This window comes from Diplotaxodon limnothrissa, linkage group LG3, assembly GCF_057381915.1.
Source record: "Diplotaxodon limnothrissa isolate DT_005_m linkage group LG3, D_limnothrissa_male_GT1.1, whole genome shotgun sequence".
Taxonomy (NCBI): Eukaryota; Metazoa; Chordata; class Actinopteri; order Cichliformes; family Cichlidae; genus Diplotaxodon; species Diplotaxodon limnothrissa.
In genome coordinates, this window is record NC_140598.1 from 22,549,277 (window position 1) to 22,569,007 (window position 19,731).

A 19,731-nucleotide genomic window follows, 5' to 3' on the forward strand; every position below is an offset into this window, starting at 1 on the left:
TTTAATTACCAATCTCATTATTATTATTTTACAGAAGATGTTGGTCAAGGCCATGTTGAGGAATACCAGAATAGAAACTACACTTTATGAACTCAAAGTGATGCAGATCTCCCAATCCTCAAAAAAGATAAATCAAATAACCATAAAATAAAACTACACATCTGTGAGATGCTTTAAAGAAGTAGATATTCAGATGATCCATGATGGGTTTGAAGATCCAAGAAACTGGTAGTGGAAGAAACACAAAAAGCACTGGGAGATAAATTACTGCTGTCAGTGAGAGAAAACAGCTTTTTAGGGAGTTAGAAACATCAGTCGGACAATACGGCCACTGAAACATTCACATGGGAGACATTTTATTGGGATGTTAAATGAAATATATTTGCTTGAAGTATAAAAACTTCACATGTGTAGAAATCCAAAGAACATTCAGTGAAGAACAATGTTTTCATACTACAGATACAATATACCAAGCTGTGAATCCAGGAAAACAAAAGTTTATCAATGTTAACAAAGCGGTTTGGCATATAATAAAATATAAAATATAATTTAAAGTTATTAAATGCTTTTTGGTGGCAAGAACAGAAAACAGGTTAACAAAGACAGGATTTCAGAAACACTGTGGACCTGACACTGTAGCACAAATGTTAATTCTATTTCAAAGCCTCCTTCACAGAAAACACACTGAATGTAACAGTGAATACTTTACAGAAATTTCACAGTAAAAAGGCAGAAAATACCACAAACAATGAAACAGCAGCAGCAGTGAGAAGCAAAGAAAGTAACCACATTGCATTAATCGCCACATCAGCTCTTTTCTCCTTATACTTACATAAGTTAATTTCTAAAGTTTAAAAAATGTTAAATATTATGTCACAGTCCACAAGAGGAAAATGCGGGATAAAATAAGGTCATAAATCTGAATTTTAAGGGAAGTGAGAAATAATTTTACACTGTAAATACAAAATGGTCCAAACCGAACCGTACAAACATGAAACAACACAATCTTAGTGTATTATTCAAAACAAAAGCAAAATTAGGCTTAAAAAGGGACTTTTAAGCCTAATTTTACCCTAAACAACAACACTTTTAACTATTTACCTTCTTCTATTTAGCTTATGAACCCTGCTATACACATTTTATTAATACCTCAATATATTACTGCACTTTTTGAGTACTTTGATGAAGTGGTACTACAACTCCCAGCGTCCCATCAGCATTTTGTAAATAAGAACAATGAAAAAAGAGAACAGCAATAAAGTGTACAAATTTGTCACTGAAGATGTTACAATGTAGTTAAAATTAGTGTAAAAACTACAACTCTCAATACTTACAAATACTAGAATTTTTAAGTGCATATACTACAGCTCCCATCAGGCATCAGTTGGTCAGCTGAAAGGCTCTGCTTAGGACGAGTTCAGTTGTAGCTCCACCCAGATGACACGCCTCTACAATGCACACCAGCCTCTGATTGGTCAGCTGGGACGCCATAGCGATAAGGTCACCTGAGAGGCAAAGAGAAGACCCTTTACTATCACATCTTTGTGTGTGGGAAGGTGTGACCAGATATGCTCTGTGGGAACATATCTAGTTTGTGAGGACATTTTTAATTAAGAGGATATTTCTGCTTTGTGGTCTATGCATTACAAGGACATTTCTGCTTATTAGGACGTTCCTGCATTTTGGGGACAAGTCTGCAATAGAAGGACATTTCTGTTCTGCAGGAAGCTTTCTGCTTTAAGAGGACATTTTGATAATGTAAGTGTTTCTGCTCAGTGTGGACATTGTGTACAAAGAGGACATTTGTATTTATGAGGACATTTTTACACTGTGACATTACAAGTTACACACTGTGAGGATATTACTGTTTGACGATCACATTTCTGCGTTATGAGGACATTTCTCTCTATAGCAGACTTTCCCAAACTGTGCCCAAAGACATTGCAGGGCGATCGTGGCTCAAGAGTTGGGAGTTCGCCTTGTAATCGGGAGGTTGCTGGTTCGAGCCCTGGCTTGGACAGTCTCGGTCGTTGTGTCCTTGGGCGAGACACTTCACCCGTTGCCTACTGGTGGTGAGAGCATGAGGGTGGGAATGGATGTTTGTGTCTGTGTGTGCCTGTATGTCTGTGTCTATATGTCAGGTTGGGTATCAGACGCCACCTCTCTGGGGACACCTCAGGCCCTCCAAGGTTTGGAGGCCTATCTCCACCCACCACCACTTCCCCTGCCGGTGGCGGACTCCCTCAGGTGTCGGTGTGTTGGTGGTTCTTTGTGTCTGGGGGTGGGCGTCCGGGTACACACCGGCTCACTCCTTGGCGGCCGCTTGTCGGGGCCTGGGGCTCGCTCGGGCCCCTTTGGAGGTGGGGTGCCCCCGGCCTCTCGGCCTGGGGCTCGGTCACTCAGGCGCAGCTGGGGGCCGGCGGAGCTCACGGGCGCGTCACTGCAACTCCCCCTGACTTCTGCTCCGCGGCTGCTGGGCGAGCCCTCATCTGGGACTCTCCTCAGCTCTTTCTGGAACAGTGGCGCGGCTGCCCCTCTGTTGGTCTTCCATGGTCTCTTGTGTTCTGGGGGCCTCTGGATGTCTGGAGTTCTGATCTCCTCCATACCCGCTTCACACCCTGGAGGACGGGGCTGTGGCCCCCCCACACTCCCTAGCAGATCATTACATGGAGAAACCTTTGGAATGCAAGCATGCTGATCCACACAGGTATGCACACATGGGTATTCACAGACGCGGACTAAAGCTTTCTTGGCTGCTGCCTCAAAGCACACTGTGCGCTGTCTATCTTGCGTGCTGCACAATATCATTTATTATTTAGTAAATATTGATATCTATGACTAGCTAGTTTATTGTGATGGTGCTTTGTTTTCTCTATTATTATGTTACTCTTTGTTGTTTGCTGTCTCCTCTGTTTGTTTTTTTTGTTTGTTTGTTTTTTTTCTCCATACAGGTGACCCAGGAGTTCTTTTTTTTTTTTCTCTCTCTTCCCCCCCCTTCTCACCGTCTCTTCTCCCCTTTGGTTTTCTTTCTTTCTCTCCCCCTCTTTCTCTCATTCATTCCCCCTGTCCTATTTATTAAAAAAAAAAAAAATAATGACAAAGGATGAACTGAAGCTCTGCCATCACGTAATGTCGCATACTGCTGTTTCTGATGTCATTTAAGAAAAAAAAAAAAAAAAAAAAAAAAAAAAAAGAGTTGGGAGTTCGCCTTGTAATCGGGAGGTTGCTGGTTCGAGCCCTGGCTTGGACAGTCTCGGTCGTTGTGTCCTTGGGCAAGACACTTCACCCGTTGCCTACTGGTGGTGGTGGCGCCAGTGTCCGGCAGCCTCGCCTCTGTCAGTGCGCCCCAGGGTGGCTGTGGCTACAACGTAGCTTGCCATCACCAGTGTGTGAATGTGTGTGTGAATGGGTGGATGACTGGATATGTAAAGAGCTTTGGGGTCCTTAGGGACTAGTAAAGCGCTATATAAATACAGGCCATTTACCATTGCAGGGGGGGGGCACGGTATGAAAAGGGGGGGGCAAAACGCTTGGACACTGCTAGCACGGGGCGCCCACAGAAACACAAAGCAGGAGATGAAGCATCGCTGAATATGTTTCCAAACCAACTTCATTCTAAGCCAAAGACCAGAAAATATGGTGAAGCAAATCTTCCCTTTGGCTTCACCTGCACAAGTGCCGAGGTAGGTCTCCTGCAGGATTGGTTTTCCCTTCATCAGGAGCAGCGCTGGGCTGTTTAAATCACAAACAGTATCCTACAGTTGTTTATGTTTTTAAACCCATTTTGCACAGAGAGGCGTTTTTTGGAAAATGCATTGATAGCAATGTTGAATATTATTACACATCAAAAAAAACAACTACAGTAAAATAATCACATCGTGACGCCTCTGCCTTTCTAAATGGAGGGACAGTAACTGTGTGTGTATGTAAGCGTGTAAAACCTGAAGATGGTAAGATTAACAGTATTTTGTCTCTATCTGCCATTCTGCTATTCATCTCAACAATAACGTGGCGCACAGCGTGGCGTGAAAATAGCCACATGCCTTTGATGTTGCGTGACGAACTCTGTATTCCTCGTCCACACGTAAAGGCAAAAAAGGAGTTTAAAAAAATCATCATTTTTGGTGATTCGAAACGCCGTTTACGTGGACGAAACAGCTGCGTTTTCAAATATACCCGTGTAGGTGCGGACGCAGCGTAAAAGAGTTAGTAGTTTATTTTCTTACTACCTGTAATTTATTGCAGATTAATTGTATTTGCTTAATTGTTTACTAAATGTTTGAGGTGTGAAATAAACCGCAATGGAGCAAATTATGAGTGTGTGTGGTTGGAGGATGTGTTAGTGCGCACAAAGGGGGGGGGTTCTTGTAAAACAAAGGGGGGCCCAGCAAAAACAAGTTTGGGAACCACTGGTTTAGACGATGTTAGCACAGAAATATTAGCTTCTGTTATGACTGATGAAGTTACTGGTTAATAAAGTTTCCAGTAAAGTGTTTAATCGCAGCCACAGATTGACTCTAAATATCCAGTTTTTCTTCAGTGCATCTGTAATAAATATGTGCAAGTTTCAGTGCTTCGTTTAAACTGTATGATACTTATACTGACCCAGGGTCAGTGTAAAATACAATCCCAGCTGTGTGAACAAAGCCTGGCTCCTTTAATCCTGCATGACAAACCTCAGGATGCAGGTTATTATTACTCTTTCCTGCTGGCACACCTGTCACACCTGAGAGTCAGCTAGAAACGTACAGTGACGTGGACATCATGCAAAGACTGCCAGACTCTGTAATACTGCAAATGATCAGTGACTCAGGTTAACAAAAAAGAAAGTAAGAGGAAATTTAATTCTATAAAATGTGAAAAATTCCACACACATGTAACTCACCACTGTGTGAACATCACAGGGGAGAAATCGTTTCTCTGAGTCAGAGATGAGTGTCAGTAACACAAAAGTAACACTCAGTGTCATGCAGTGACTTTTACACAACCAGATCAGATGAACCAACTCACACTAAAACATGCATTTTGCTGCAGTCTTTACACTCATTTCTTTTCTTTCTGCTCTTTTATATATTTTGTAAAACCACAAAAAATATTTTATATCAGCAGCAAGTTTCCTCAAACTGCTGCATCACAGCTTTCATGCTCTGACCTCCATGTGAAATGAGATAAAAGCTCTTTATCAGTAACTTTTACAACTTCTGGCAGGTTAATGTCTGAACTTTGGAGTGAAACACACCTTAGTTACAGGAAATAACACCACTGTCTGTAACTAAGTGAATCCACCTTAACACCACCTGTGTGTGTGTGACTGCATTACACTCCCACTGCTGGGAACCTGAACAAGAACCAGAACAAAGTCTAAAATAGAAGCTGACAAACAGCTGCACCACCGAGTGACACTTTATTTTATAAACTTCACAACAGGTTTCATGTTGTGACCTGTGGAGGTGAAAAGACAAAACCTGTTTTACAGCTTTTGCGCTGCAGGAAGGATTGAAACACACCTTAGTTAAAAGTCAAACAGCAACATTTGTCTCCTCCCCTCACGTCACTCAAATGTGACAAACCAGGAAACAGGAAGTTCTTCGTCCTCAGTAAAGAGAGTCGCACAGACGATCAGACTGAGCTCAGACCAAACTAGCAGCTTCCTCTGAGTGAGTCCAGCTACAGGAGAGAAAAGTGGAAAACTCCAACACTGCTGCTTCAAGCTGCTGACGCTCCACACACTGAATGTGAGTTTGAGCAAAAACACGACTCAAAGGAAGTTTCAGTGAAGGTGGTAGAGGAGGGAGGGGAGCCAGGACTGACTGTACTTCCTGTCTGCTGTTTTCAGCTTCACTCACAGACTCAATGGCTTCCAGATCAGAGGAGGATCTCTGCTGTCCGGTCTGTCAGGAGGTCTTCAGAGATCCTGTTATTCTGTCATGTAGCCACAGCTTCTGTAAAGACTGTCTGAAGAGATGGTGGAGAGAGAGACCAACACACGAGTGTCCAGTTTGTAAGGAAATATCAGTTTATGATCCACCTTTAAACCGAGCTTTAAAGAACCTGTGTGAGTCGTTCCTACAGGAGAGAGATCAGAGAGCTTCAGAGGCTCTCTGCAGTCTGCACTCTGAGAAACTCAAACTCTTCTGTCTGGACCATCAGCAGCCAGTTTGTGTCGTCTGCAGAGACTCAGAAAATCACACCAATCACAGATTCAGACCCATCGATGAAGCTGCACAACAACACAAGAAGGAACTTCAGGAAACTCTGGAGCCCTTAAAGAAGAAGTTAAAGGTTTGTGAAGAAGTTCAAGTGGAGTTTGATCAAACAGCAGAACACATTAAGGTCCAGGCCCGACACACAGAGAGGCAGATTAAGGAGCAGTTTAAGAAGCTTCACCAGTTTCTAGCAGAGGAAGAGGAGGCCAGGCTGGCTGCACTGAGGGAGGAAGAGGAGCAGAAGAGTGGGATGATGAAGGAGAAGATGGAGGCTCTGAGCAGAGAGATAGCAGCTCTTTCAGACACAGTCAGAGCCACAGAGGAGGAGCTGAGAGCTGAAGACGTCTCATTCCTGCACAACTACAAGGCTGCAGTGGAAAGAGTCCAGCGCTGCCCCCTGCTGGATGATCCACAGCTGCCCTCAGGAGCTCTGATAGACCAGGCCAAACACCTGGGCAACCTGACCTTCAACATCTGGAACAACATGAAGGACATGGTCTCCTACACTCCTCTCATTCTGGACCCAAACACTGCTCATCCAAACCTCATCCTGTCTGAAGATCTGACCAGTGTGAGAGGAGGAGAGAGGCAGCAGCTTCCTGATAATCCAGAGAGATTTGATCCTCCCTGCTCTGTCCTGGGCTCTGAGGGCTTTAACTCAGGGACTCACAGCTGGGATGTTGATGTAGGAGACAGTACAGGGTGGGCACTGGGTGTGTTAGCAGAGTCTGTGCAGAGGAAGGGAAGCATACAGTCTGGATTATGGGTAATAGGGTGCAGTTTAGGTACGTACTACACACACTCACCATCAGCTCCTTTCACTGCTCTCTCAGTCCAGAAGAAGCTCCAGAGGATCAGAGTGAATCTGGACTGGAACAGAGGAAAGCTGTCGTTCTCTGATCCTGATACTAACACACACATACACACCTTCACACACACTTTCACTCACAGGATGTTTCCATTCATTAGCACTGTTGGTAAAGCAAAGGTGTGTCCGTTGAAGGTGTCAGTGTCAGTGCAGCAGATGAGTTGAGGATGATGATGTTTCTAATGTTGTTTCCTGTCAGTGAGTTGAAGCTGTTAAACTGCAGCTGTCCTCCTGCTGCCTCGTTGTTCCAAAGCTCTTTGTTTCTCTTTTAGTTTCACTGTTTCTTTCTGTTTCTGCTGTCCACCTTTTCACATGGAAAATCATTTCACTGTTTCTCACTGAATGACTCCCCAAACTAGATTTGAAATTCTATCAAGTTTCTAATCATTACAAGTGATTCATGTTTCTATTTGATGTGTAAATGGAGATGATTTAGTTTGCTGGGATATGGACTGACATGTGTTGAATGGGAGGAGCAGTTTGTTGTTGTCTTCTTGTCTGTTTATGACAACAATAAATATGTTGTTGAAACAATGATTCATGTTTAACTCCATATATGAAATGTTTCTGATCTTTGAATTCTGTTTGATTAAAGACTTTCTTCATGACACAAATGAGATTTCAGTGTATTAATAGAACTAAATAAGCTCAGAGTTGAAAGGCTGGAGTATTATGTACGTGCTTCACTGTCAGGATCTTCAGGGGGATTCAAAGGGAAACATCAAACTGCTGTAATGAGATAAACTAGTTGGGCTGAACACACTTATCTGTAGTTTGTCTCCATCCAGGATCATCAGAATATAATGAACATGTGTGAAGAGCCACAAAATGCTGCTGCCCTCTCAGCATGATGAGCTCCAGCCTTTGTTAGCAGGACAACAGGAAACATGAGACAACTTTCAGAGACAGTAACCAACTGTGGCCACAAGATGGCAGCAGCTGATCTGAGATCCTTTATTGGACAGAAGGACTCTGCTCTGTGACGTCATCAGAGAGACGGCCTTCACTCTGATAGATCTGACGTCATGTCTGCACTGCGATGATGAAAGCTGATAAACACATTGTTATTGATCCATGAAATCACCTCTGTCCTCTCAAGTGTAGCTGTTTACAGAGCTGAAGAAGTCCTTCATCATCAAAACAGACAAACATGTATTTCCTGTATTAAGTGACGTCATCCTCACTCTGACCTCTTACATACATTCTGTTCAGTTTTCCTGCTGTAAGAAATAAAGTGTGTGAAAATAGAAATGCAGGGAAACATCCATTAATCACAGCTGAGCCGTTTGTTTCTGACTCACATTCAATGAGGCTTCAGGTGTAAATACCTCAGAAGTGTTTGTGAGTTCAGTAGAAGCAGACCCAGTCGACCATCATGGCCTCCACAGCACTACACAATGCAACAGAAAGGCCTTCATCATCTGCTGAACCACCTCTGAACCACGACGCTCTCCCTGCATCTAAAAGCTGTTAGTCAGGATGAGATGCTGCTGTGATCGCTCACAATTTACCTGTGAGACCTTTGTAAATATTGTCTTTGTTTCTGGAGGAAACACCTTTAGTCTGTTTGTATTTGGAGTGCAGATCTGGGCGTCCATCACTTTAACCTGCACACGTTTAGTTATTGAGTGTAGTTGATGTTTGGCAGCATTTTATAAGTGACAGTTCATGAACGGTGAAGGAACAGAGGACGCCTGACCATCCTACCTGTGTCAGTAAGAAGACTTTCATCACAACTTCACAACTTAACACAACTGAAACCTGAATTCAGTGTTGCATAGTTTACTAACAGTGTGTGCTGACACTGAAGTTAGCAGTTTGTTTCCTAAGAGCTGCTGGGACAAACCACAGTGAGCGGCTACAGAGTTTAGTTAAGGTGGTTCTAACATGTGACCTGTTGAATTATTTACAGGGATTTATTTTTCATTTAAAGCATCATTTGTGAAGTTTTTATGAAGTTTACTTCTTTTATGTTCTTTGTGTAACGTTTAGATTTTCTTCTCTGGTGTTTTAACTCTTCAGGTCTCCTGTAACAGAGATGTAAACCACCGTTTTCTGATGCTGCTGCACTGGGACATAAACACTGCCACTTTATTAGGCACACCTTGCTGCCTGCAGGTTATAACCCCTGCTGGAAACATCCCCACAGATTTGGATCCTTATTGCCATGACAGCACCACACAGCTGCTCCAGATGCTGCAGGATGCTGGTCAGGGCTCTAACAGTGAAACTTTACTGAAAGTAAGAAACCTGAGAGGAAATAAACTTTCGAACTAGCGGCTACACAGAAAGAAGAAACAGGAAAACATGGCAGAGGCAACTGTTTCTGTTAGTTGGACACTGCTAGCACGGGCGCCTCCAAAAACGCAAAGCAGGAGATGAAGCATCGCTGAATATGTTTCCAAACCAACTTCATTCTAAGCCAAACACTAGAAAATATGGTGAAGCAAATCTTCCCTTTGGCTTCACCTGCACAAGTGCCGAGGTAGGTCTCCCTGCAGAATTGGTTTTCCCTTCATCGGGAGCAGCGCTGGGCTGTTTAAATCACGGACAAACAGGATCCCACATTCTTGATTTTTAGTTCACAAACACTTGTTGTAATGACGAACTACTCCTGACATGTTGGAGATGTTTGCTCTTTATACAGTAAAGTTACAGCGGGATACAAATAACATCAGGCTGATCCTGCCACGATTTGTTCCCTTGGTTCAAATCACAGACAAACAGGATCCCACAGCTGTTTATGTTTTTAAACCCATTTTGCACAGAGAGGCATTTTTTGAAAAATGCATTGATAGTAATGTTGAATTATTACGCAGGAAAAACAAACAAACAACTGCATGTAAAATAATCACACCGTGACGCCTCTGCCTTTGTAAATAGAGGGACAGTAACTGCATGTAAAACCTGCAGACAGTCAGATTAACAGTATTTTGTCTCTATCTATCATTCTGCAATTCATCTCATGTAAACAATGACGTGGCGCACAGCGTGACGTGAAAACCTTTGACGTTGTGTGTAGTTTATTTTCTTACTACCTGTAATTTATTGCAGATTACTTGTATTTGCTTAATTGTTTACTAAATGTTTGAGGTGTGAAATAAACCGCAATGGAGCAAATTATGGGCGTGTGTGGTTGGAGGATGTGTTTGTGAAGGGGGGGACATTTTTCTTGTAAAACAAAGGGGGGCCCAGCAAAAAAAAAGATTGGGAACCACTGCACTGTGTGTGTTCACTGACCTGGTGATGGTGGAGGAGTGTGCGAGGAGAAGGCTCCGTGTGATAAGATGGAGGTCCAGGTGTTGGAGCGAGACGAGAGGAGAGAAGCGGGAGAGGAAGATGAGGCATGGGGGAGGAAGACGGCGTCGATCAGCACTCCGTCTGAGAGAGCTGAGGGGACAGAGTGGTTCATTTACATTTGGAAAATCTGACCGTGTCTCAATAAGATATCATGACAGTCACCATGGTTACCAGTGCGCTTATTAAAGTGTACCTCTCAGTCTCAATGTGTAGTAGCCATCGAGGGTGGAGTCAAACCTCTCAGGCGTCGCCCGCCCTCCCATTGCCACCGCAGCCACCTGCTCCTCTCTGTGGGCGTGGTCGTAACGCATCGGGAGCGTCTCCACAGCAACAGGTGGGAAGGCCGGCAAAGTGTGGGCAGTAACAAAAGACGAGGCGTCATCAGCGTCATTATCATCGTCGTCATCGTCTTCATCATTGTTGTCATCAGAGTTTGTGTTTTCAAGGAACTCCATAGAGGCTTCAAAGAGAATCACTGCAGACAGACAGAAGATCGAGAACATCGTACTATGAGGAACGCCGTCCCCGTGGTCACTCAGGAGCACCGTAGCTCCATGATTACCATCATCTTTTTATGTTCTGTCATCTGTGAGGCCTATTCTGGCAGACACAAGGAGCACAGTTGGGTCTCTTTTATGAAAAGTTGTTTTTCTGGTCTCTGTCCTTTTGTCTTCTTGTTAGCACCACATTTGATTATTGTTTTTCTCACCTACGAGCATCGAATCTTGTGAGGACTAGTATTTCTGTTTTTTTCCTTTTAAATGATTACAGCCTCTCTGGTCACAGAAAGGTCACTTGTGAGGAGCACAGATTTTCTGAGGACTTCATGTAAACAAAGGCTCTCTATGAGTTTTAGATTGGGTCATACAGAAACTTCCTCTCAGCAAAGTGCAGTTTCTTTAAAACAACATTCAGTCTTACCCGTCTTGTTGTTCTGCTCCGGCTGCAGTGTGATCCGGGGACTTCTGAAGGGACAAAACAATTCAACCTCCTTAGATTAGAGTTCACCTGTCACGAGGAGCTCTGACTAGTCAGACACTGGAATAGTGCGGTATGCAGTTTATACATTAATATAACCCGATGACCCGGAGTCAGTGACATCCCCCTCAGAACTGACCTCTTGTTTGGCGTGTCCGTCTGCAGAAGCTGCTTCCTCTTCCACGACTTCCTGCTGAAACAAACATGGTGAGTGTGACTCGCGGTCAGAGCTGAGCGGTGCAGTCAAAGCCGGTTTAAAGTCTCACCCTGCTCTGCGGTCCGGAGGACAAGGCGTCGACTTACTGACCAGTGAGGACGGAGAGGTCAGAGAGAGAGAGGGGGACGAGGGGGAGGAGGAGAGGGGAGGTCTGAAGGAACGAGGGGTGGAAGGTAACGGGAGTTGGGAGAAGTAAGAGGGGGAGGAGGGGGGAGATGCGTAGCGGTGGCGAGAAGAGGGCGAGGAAGAGGATGCGGAGGAGGGGCAGCGAGATGAAGCTCGGTCTGTCCAGAACAAGCAGCGATCCTCCTGAAGGAGAGACGAGGAGGTGTTAGAGGAGGAACAGAAGGAGGCCAGGCGGTCCGGGGAGTTTACACTGATGGAGACGCTTCACACAGTTCACACAAAGAGCTGATCTTCTACTAATTAAAGCTGCCGGAGCTCGAGTGTTTTCCCGATGTTCGCTGCGGGGAATCTCGAGAGCAGGAAAGTGATACATGAGTTATCCTGTAGCCTGTGGTCAACGCTGGCACATTCCTATTCACGAGGCTACACCGGCTTTGTTTCCGAGCATCTTTCCTGAATGTTTACACTGATTATTGGAAAAACAGCTAATATGAACTAATAAGAAAGTGTTTGTTGGACTTTGTCTGTTTTCCTGTAGACGTGTGACCCATGTCCAAACTGGAAGTTTTAAGTTTTGAAAGCAAGCTTGTTACTTTACAGCTTTTGTCCCTTCCTCAAAGCTTAAAGTCACTTGCTGTTTAGTTCAGCTTGAGCCAAGAAGACTAAAAGAGACGTTTGGCCACCAAAGTCTGTGTTAGAAGAATTAAGACTCACATTGGGTCCCATTTGTATCCGTCACTACTCAACTCTTTTCTTTATAATTTAAGCAAAGGATGAATAAAATAATAGATTATGTCAAATCTGTCTCAGTCAGTCATCTGAACCTTCTTTAAACTAAGTGCTGCACAAATCAAACCTTTAACGTAACTCTTGACTGAAATAAACGAGGTGCACTTGATTTATAACACAAGAGAAAACGAGAGATTTGCAGTGAAAATAAACACCAAAAAGTTGTCACACTTTCATCTCCGTCGAAGTCATCTCCACCCTTCTACACGCAGATATCTCCCTCTAGTGGCCATTGTAAAGAATACAGGTTACCTGCCAAACCCAGTCTCTGTTATGCTGAATGAGTCACATGACCTCTGCATGTATTTTTGTTAGAACAGATGAGGAATGTAAAATAACTGAACTTTACAGATCAGATCACAAAGTAAAGCAGTTTACATTTACATAACAGATAATTGTGCACTAGCTGTTACCTCTCCTCTGCGGCTATAAGTAACCATGGTGATGGTAGCCTGGATACAGAAGGTGTGTCTCTCCCTGTAACAGAGCTGCTCCACCTCCCTCTTAAGCTCCGCCCCTTGCAGGAATCCCAGCTCACCTGTGTTTTAGATTCAGCACAGGTGAGACGAAAGATCATCACTGAGATGATTGAAGCTCCGACCGTCAGAAAAATGAAACTGCTCTGTGGTCAGGAGCTATAAACACAGCACGCTGACCTCTCTTGTCCTTCATGTATGTTTCCAAGGAGACCGGAGGGGGCGGGTAGATGAAGAAGCCTCCAATCAGAGCCCTGTTCAGCACCTCTTCATCGTCCTGGCTCCTCAGCCACTGGAGGAACTGCCGAACTGGGCGGAGCCTGCGGTAACTCATCTCTGAGTGGTGCCCCAGGCCTGGCAGTCGACCAATCAGGAGCGAGGACAGAGTTGACACACAACATTGACCGCCAGGGGGAGTCAGTGGGAGAAACGCTGCAACTGAAAATGTGAATCTAGCTTCGTACACAGCGTGTTACCTGTGCAGTACACCTGTGTGTAGGTGGTGTTGGTCAGGTAGAAGCAGTTGTGACCTTGATCCGAGGACCTGACCACCTTCAGTCGTGTACAAACAACCACGGACACTGCAGACGGAGGACGGGTAAACAAAGATAAAATGTGCTGTAGACACACATTCACATGTTCACGAGTCAAATCTACGGTGTCTCACGTGGGTACAGCCTCAGGTGGGTTTCTGGCTGAGACGTGGAGAAAAGTTTCACCATGACTGGCTGCTCACTCGTCCCGTCCTCCAATCGTAGCCAGCGATACTCCAGAAGCTCCACCCCTCTGCCATCTTCAAATTAAAATAAAATATAATAATTAGGAATAAAAAGCCAATTTCTTTGTGGCTGAAAGAAAACTCAAAGAAAACCAGCAAATTTTGTTGTCATGGTGTGTTTTTATCGCCATGGTAACTCCCTCACCCTTGCTCCTGATTCGCTCCGGCCGTCCTGAGAACGTCAGCAGGCCAATAACATCACATTGAGCACCGTTAGGGCAGTCCAGCAGCTCCTTACTGACAAAAAGAGTCAGTGTGTGCACTTGTCTTTCAAACCATGAGAGGACATCAGCTTTAAACGATCAAAATGAGGACATCTTTGAATTATGGGGACATTTCTCATGTATGATGTTTGCCTGTTTGAAGGGCTAGTTTAGTTTCAGGGTCAGTGAAACATTCAGCTGCAAGGACCAAGGTTACCGACAGGAGCCAGGAATGCTTTATTTAGACTAGAAGAGGACACAAAACATCTACCAAGGCCAAGTCCCCGTTTTTTGATCAAACCCACATTAAAACCTAAATTGCTTCACTAATATATAGTGTTTTATAGTGTCTTCATAATTTTGCTCACAAACAGATAAACAAACAGCAGCCTCTAAGGGAGTGTTTCCCACCACTGTGCCACAGCACATAAGTGTAACATAAGAAATTATCAGGTGTGCCGTGGAAGTTTATCCACTTTCACCAGATTGGTACTCCAAGCGAGTTGCGTGTAGTGACAGGACGAACAGGAACAGGAAGAACAATTAGATTCTCTTCAACTAAGTGGGTTAAGTGGACTGCCAACCGCCAGTAAAACAGAAGAAGACAAGAAGAAATACTAATGTACAGAGTAGTATTATAGTACGACTGCAATAAAGAGGAAAAAAAAGACTCAGAGCTGTTGAGGAAGAACTTCCTGTGTGTCTTTCTTCAGTTCCTGCAAGAATATCAGCTTTGTGTTCAACTAAGCAGGCCTGGTTTCACACTAAGTAAGTAAATTGAGAGCAGATTATCATTATATTTCAATAAAAATGGTTTTTGTGACATTTTTGTTTGGTGGTGTGCTTTGTGATTTTTCTGATGTGAAATATGTGCCGTGGCTCAAAGAGTTTGGGAAACACTGCTCTAAGGGTTTGAGTAGAGTCCTCATGTGCAAACAGGATCATGTACCTGTTGTAGAAGCTGTAGGTGGGTGCAGGGGGAAGATAGTCAGGTGAAACAGTGGATTCTTGGAGGACAGAAATCTGTGCAGCAGGATTTCTGCTGTTCACACTGATCTCTGCACAGAAAAACAGAATCAGAGCGATAACTGTGAGTCACAGGTTCCCACGTATACAATGTTCAGTTAGAATAAGTCTGCCTTCTAACCTGTGGTGAGATTTAAAGGTAACTGAGAAGTTGAAAAGGCTAAAATGAAAGATTAAATATAGACGTGTGTGAATAACACAAGTGGGGAGACTCAATGAGAGGGCCACTGGACACAAAAGCAAAGAATCAGCAGTTCAAACTGAGTTTTAGGGTGAAGTTAATATAATAATATGTTAAGCTTTAAAATCTGCACATCATAAAACACCTTTTACCCAAAAGTACCGGAGTTTGAAAAAGGAAAAAATGACTAAAAAAGTCTCATTGCTTTGGTCCTGTGTACCTATGTCGTTGAGCTCAGCCTGGTAATGCTGTTTGACTCGATAGCGTCTCAGGCTGATGATGTCACCAGGCTTGAGGCAGCGGTACCAGCTGACACATACACTGTTCCACAACACCACCCACACATTTCCTGTCCGATCGTTCACCTCCAGCACCGCCTGAAGCAGAGGGAGCGAGAGAACAGTTTATAAAGTCTGGAGTTCCTCAGGGATCAGCATTAGGTCCTCTGGTAATTACATCCTTTGTACTACTATGAACAAAGGCGTGTTACGTATGGCTGTTACACTGTCTTTATCTGTTTCACTTGAGTGGCTCTTTAAAACAATTAAGCTAAATTTGACAAATAATACCCAATTATTCCAGAAAATTGGACAAAATATGAGACTGAATGAGCAATTTTCCCCTGCTGGTATAGCAATTAATGCTTGTTTACACGGTCTGATGTTGTTTAAGTTTGAGTTAGTTTAAACAGTGAATAGGTAAATAAATAATAGAAATCTGTATTAACGTTTTTGCCAGTGTCAATAATGGTGCACACTAACCTTATAAGGACACTCACAGTTCCGGTCTGTTCTCCCGTAATACATGAGATGTGATTTTTTGATGATGCGTACAATCAGTTCGTGTTGGACGGCGCCTCTGGTGATGCCCCGGCGACCGTACAGGTAGGACTCACGCAACTCGGATATGGTCACAGCAGGACATCGTCCTGTTAACACACACAGCCAATCCAGCCAACAAGAACGACATGAATCCCCTGTTTGAACGGATTTGTCTTAACTCACTTTATATTTTATAATTCTATAATTTACTATTACAATCTTCTGTCATATATCTCCTGTACTAGCAGTCGATGATAACGTTAAAAGTGGCAATCACACTGTTTTTTTCTACTCTTATATTTGTGTGATGTCATTGAGAGACAGACACCACACCCACCTGCTCTCTGGGGACAGGCAATGAGAAGAAAGGCTTCCAGATAAATGGTAAAAATAAGAAGTCAGCGGGTTTGTTTGAAGGAATGTTTTTTTAATGATGCCAGGTCTCTCTTGGAAATGAGATTTTTAATCTCAATGAGATTTTTTACCTGGATAAATAAAGGATTAATAATAATAAGACATAGATACCTTCCTCTGGCTCTTCTTCTGCTTCCTGACCCGCTGTCTCTTTATCAGTGGCTTCCATCCACACCTCCCCGCTGTAGTCCACATTGTTCCACAGAGGGAGAAAGACGGTCCTGCTGGCTCTCAGAGGAACCAAAGGACCTGCTGGATAAACAACATCAGCAAATCAGAAGCTTTAAAATTTTAGAAGCAAACCTTTTAATTTACAGCCCTCCCTGAATGTTCAAAGTCACTCGCTGTTTAGTTCAGCTTGGACATCATGTCCATCATTATCCAGTTCTTTTCTTCACTACTCATGTAAAGGATGATTCTATCCATCTCAGTCTGATAGCCAGTGACTGGCGGCTGCCATTGTAAGACGTTCTTCAGGGTCAAAAACACCAGAAAACTCTAAAACTAAATGGCCTGTATTTGTATAGCGCTTTACACATCCAGTCATCCACCCATTCACACACTGGTGATGGTAAGCTAGTAAACTAGTTAGAAAGAACGGGTTTATCACACTCGTGCACTTTGAGGAGGCCGATGGTTGTGAGCAGAATAACATTTGTGAAGAAATGAAACAGATCATTTTTTGTGTGGTTCACATGCTTCATATGTGCTACTAGAAGAGCCATCGTGTCAACCTTCTCTTAACTAAGAAGCGCTGCAGAAATCAAACCTTGATCAAAATGAAAGCGGTGAAGTTGATTTGTAACAAAACAAAAACAGATCAGCAGTGAAAAGGAATATAAAAAAAACGTTTCATATTTTCATAATTGTTTAAGTCATTTCCAACCTGAAATCTGAAAAATCTGAGAGTCAGAATCTCCTCGTTTCTAGCCTCTTACCTTCAGTTTTTGAGGATCCAAACCAGGGCAAAGAGTCCCAGTCCACATCCGACCATCTGACCCCGACTTCTTCATCCTCGTCCATCACCTCCAGGCTCACCAGCCTGTAGCTGCAGGAGCACACACAAGTCAGCTGGTGTGACTGCATCACAGCTCCATCTTCTCTATTGTCCTCACTCACCTGTCTCCTTTCCCAAAGGCCCCGGAGCACTCTGGGAGCTGTGCGGTAATGGCAGTGCTGAAGGTGGCGTGTCTCACTGCAAGCCCAGGCCGCAGGATGTTCCTCTCCACCAGCCGGTTCAGACCAGGATCCATAGTCACCTGAACCCGGCAGTCCCCATCACTCAATGTGGCGTCGTACAAGTCGTCACCTGAAGACATCAAACTGGTAAAACCCCAAAGAAAACCAGTATCGTCATCAGATTGAAATATATCAAACAACCAGTTAAAACCGGGTCCGACCTTTGAGGACGGCCTGGGGGAAGTAGACGGGGAAGCCCTGGTCCCTGGTATAACGCTGTAAGTCCACCACATAGAGGAACTCCCTGCAGACAACCGAAGAGGATGGAGATGCCTGCAAGGCAAAAAAAAGTGTTAGCATAGCTCCTGCTACACCTGTAGATGTTCATATTAATCACAACCAACTATGGGCTCAGTGTATGTACTTGCTGCTCCAAAAGCTCAGTTTATCACTGTTTTTCTAGTCTTGGATCTGTATGACATCACATAGAGGACAGAAGGGGCAGCCAATGAGAAGAAAGTTGTCTTAAAGGAGGAGGAGCAGGGGGAAGCTTAAAGGGCCAAAATAAAATAAAATAATTATTTTAAACTGTCATTCAGGTAAAACTGATGAAAGTTTTAGTGAATACAAAGTGGATAAAACATTTTGGAGCTGGAATTGAGCAGAATCGTTTCTACTTTAAGTCTGAGTGATAAGTGGCCTTAAAAACAAAATACAACACGTACAACATAAAAACAGATTAATGTTTAAAGGATGAAAACAGGTTATACTCTAAATCCGTCATTTCGCTGTCAAAAATTTACTGACGCCTTCAGGCAGAGGTGCGTCACACAAACCAAATCCAATTTTAAAAACGTACTAATCAATGATTTTCTTATTCCGCACCTTCAAATGAACAAACCCAAAACACATCCGGCTATTTTTCTAAATACTTATGATCCTAATTTGATTTCGGCACAACATTCAGTCACCAGACGGGTTGCTGTTTCTTTTTAGGAAGTGCTTTCAAGCAGCTCATCCACAATCTGACATTTAAGCATGTTTCTTACAGGCTAAAAGCTAGCGGATACAAGACAGTTTGGACATGTTTCTACGTCTCTATTATGTAATATTAATTTAGTATTCGGTCGGTAAACATAGCGGATCCTTTTCTATATCACATATGTTTTTTTAATGTGAGAATCATTCAGCAGCGCTAACACGTCATACTGACTGCGCTGGTCAAGATAAAGCTGAAGGTTTTTGAATGGAGTCTGGTGGAGGATGGGGTGGCGGCAAAAAGGCGGGGGATTTAGCAGCTGTGGGAACCGGTTAATCAATCAGACCGATCAAGATCGTCCTGGCGGCTGTAAGTAGAGGAAGCACACCTTGTTAGTACCGGGTCTGGACCGGGCCAGGGTTCTCTGGAAGAGGCAGCCCGCGGCTGCCATGTTGAAGAAGCCCAAACAATAACAGTGCGGTGCATTGTGGGAGGAGGGAGGAGACGCAGATTTTCTTGTTTAGTATTTATGACTTAAAATACTAATAGAACAAAATAGGATTACTTGTTAAATTAGTGTTAAAAATCTAAATGTTTAGAAGTAAAACACACCTAAAGAAAACTTCTAAAAACGTCTTTTAAAGTTATATTTGGAGCTTTCAAACTTGACCTTTGACCTCATGTAACCGTGTGTTTCTGCGTTGTGTCTGACAAAGAAAGGTAAAAGAAAAACCTCCAAGTAAACACGTGCTCGCTCCAGCTCCTCTCCCACAGGGGAATTGTAGAAAAGGCTCTGCGTTTATTTTTCCATTAAACATAAAGTACAAAGTTACATGGAACATTTTTGACATAAGAAAAAAAAACACCAGCAAAAAATCTGACATACCTGACAAAGAAAGGTAAAAGAAAGACCTCCGAGTAAATAACTTGCTCGCTCCAGCTCCTACAACCAAATACAAACAGTGGGGGGTTCGCTCAACCCATCACAACTTCCAAGCTAGCCATAATTATATATTCGTGCTAGCATTAATGGCACCACATTTGTGGCACACACATACTACACAATTATAGCGTCTAACAAAACACAGGCATAATGATGACAATAATTGAACTAAAATCGCAATCAGAAACATCAGGGTGGGTAAATATGAATTACATGTGGTACAGGGAAATGACACCCACCTCCCCCA

At 43.5% G+C, this 19,731-nt stretch overlaps 2 protein-coding genes across 3 annotated transcripts; one reads left to right on the forward strand and one right to left on the reverse strand.

Moving 5' to 3' along the window:
* Positions 1-1,380: 1,380 nt before the first annotated feature.
* Positions 1,381-19,027, reverse strand: LOC146634964 (RPA-related protein RADX). The gene is made up of 19 exons (XM_085344267.1): positions 18,930-19,027; positions 17,784-17,895; positions 17,503-17,692; positions 17,322-17,431; positions 16,495-16,632; positions 15,910-16,076; positions 15,369-15,525; positions 14,891-14,999; positions 13,884-13,975; positions 13,628-13,753; positions 13,437-13,541; positions 13,141-13,314; positions 12,898-13,022; positions 11,619-11,878; positions 11,492-11,542; positions 11,296-11,339; positions 10,568-10,849; positions 10,315-10,464; positions 1,381-1,505 (listed from the first exon to the last, which is right to left on the reverse strand). Exons 1-19 carry the CDS (start codon positions 18,990-18,992, stop codon positions 1,381-1,383), a joined length of 2,580 nt encoding a protein of 859 aa, XP_085200393.1. The 5' UTR covers positions 18,993-19,027.
* LOC146634965 (nuclear factor 7, ovary-like) lies at positions 5,842-7,239 on the forward strand. Of its 2 annotated transcripts, XM_085344018.1 has the most exons (2): positions 5,854-5,884; positions 6,095-7,239. In XM_085344018.1, the coding sequence occupies exon 2, from the start codon at positions 6,457-6,459 to the stop codon at positions 7,237-7,239; it is 783 nt and encodes a 260-aa protein (XP_085200144.1). In that variant the 5' UTR covers positions 5,854-5,884; positions 6,095-6,456. The 2 variants fall into 2 exon arrangements, with proteins under 2 accessions (XP_085200152.1, XP_085200144.1); XM_085344026.1 differs by having other exon boundaries at positions 5,842-7,239.
* Positions 19,028-19,731: the final 704 nt, after the last annotated feature.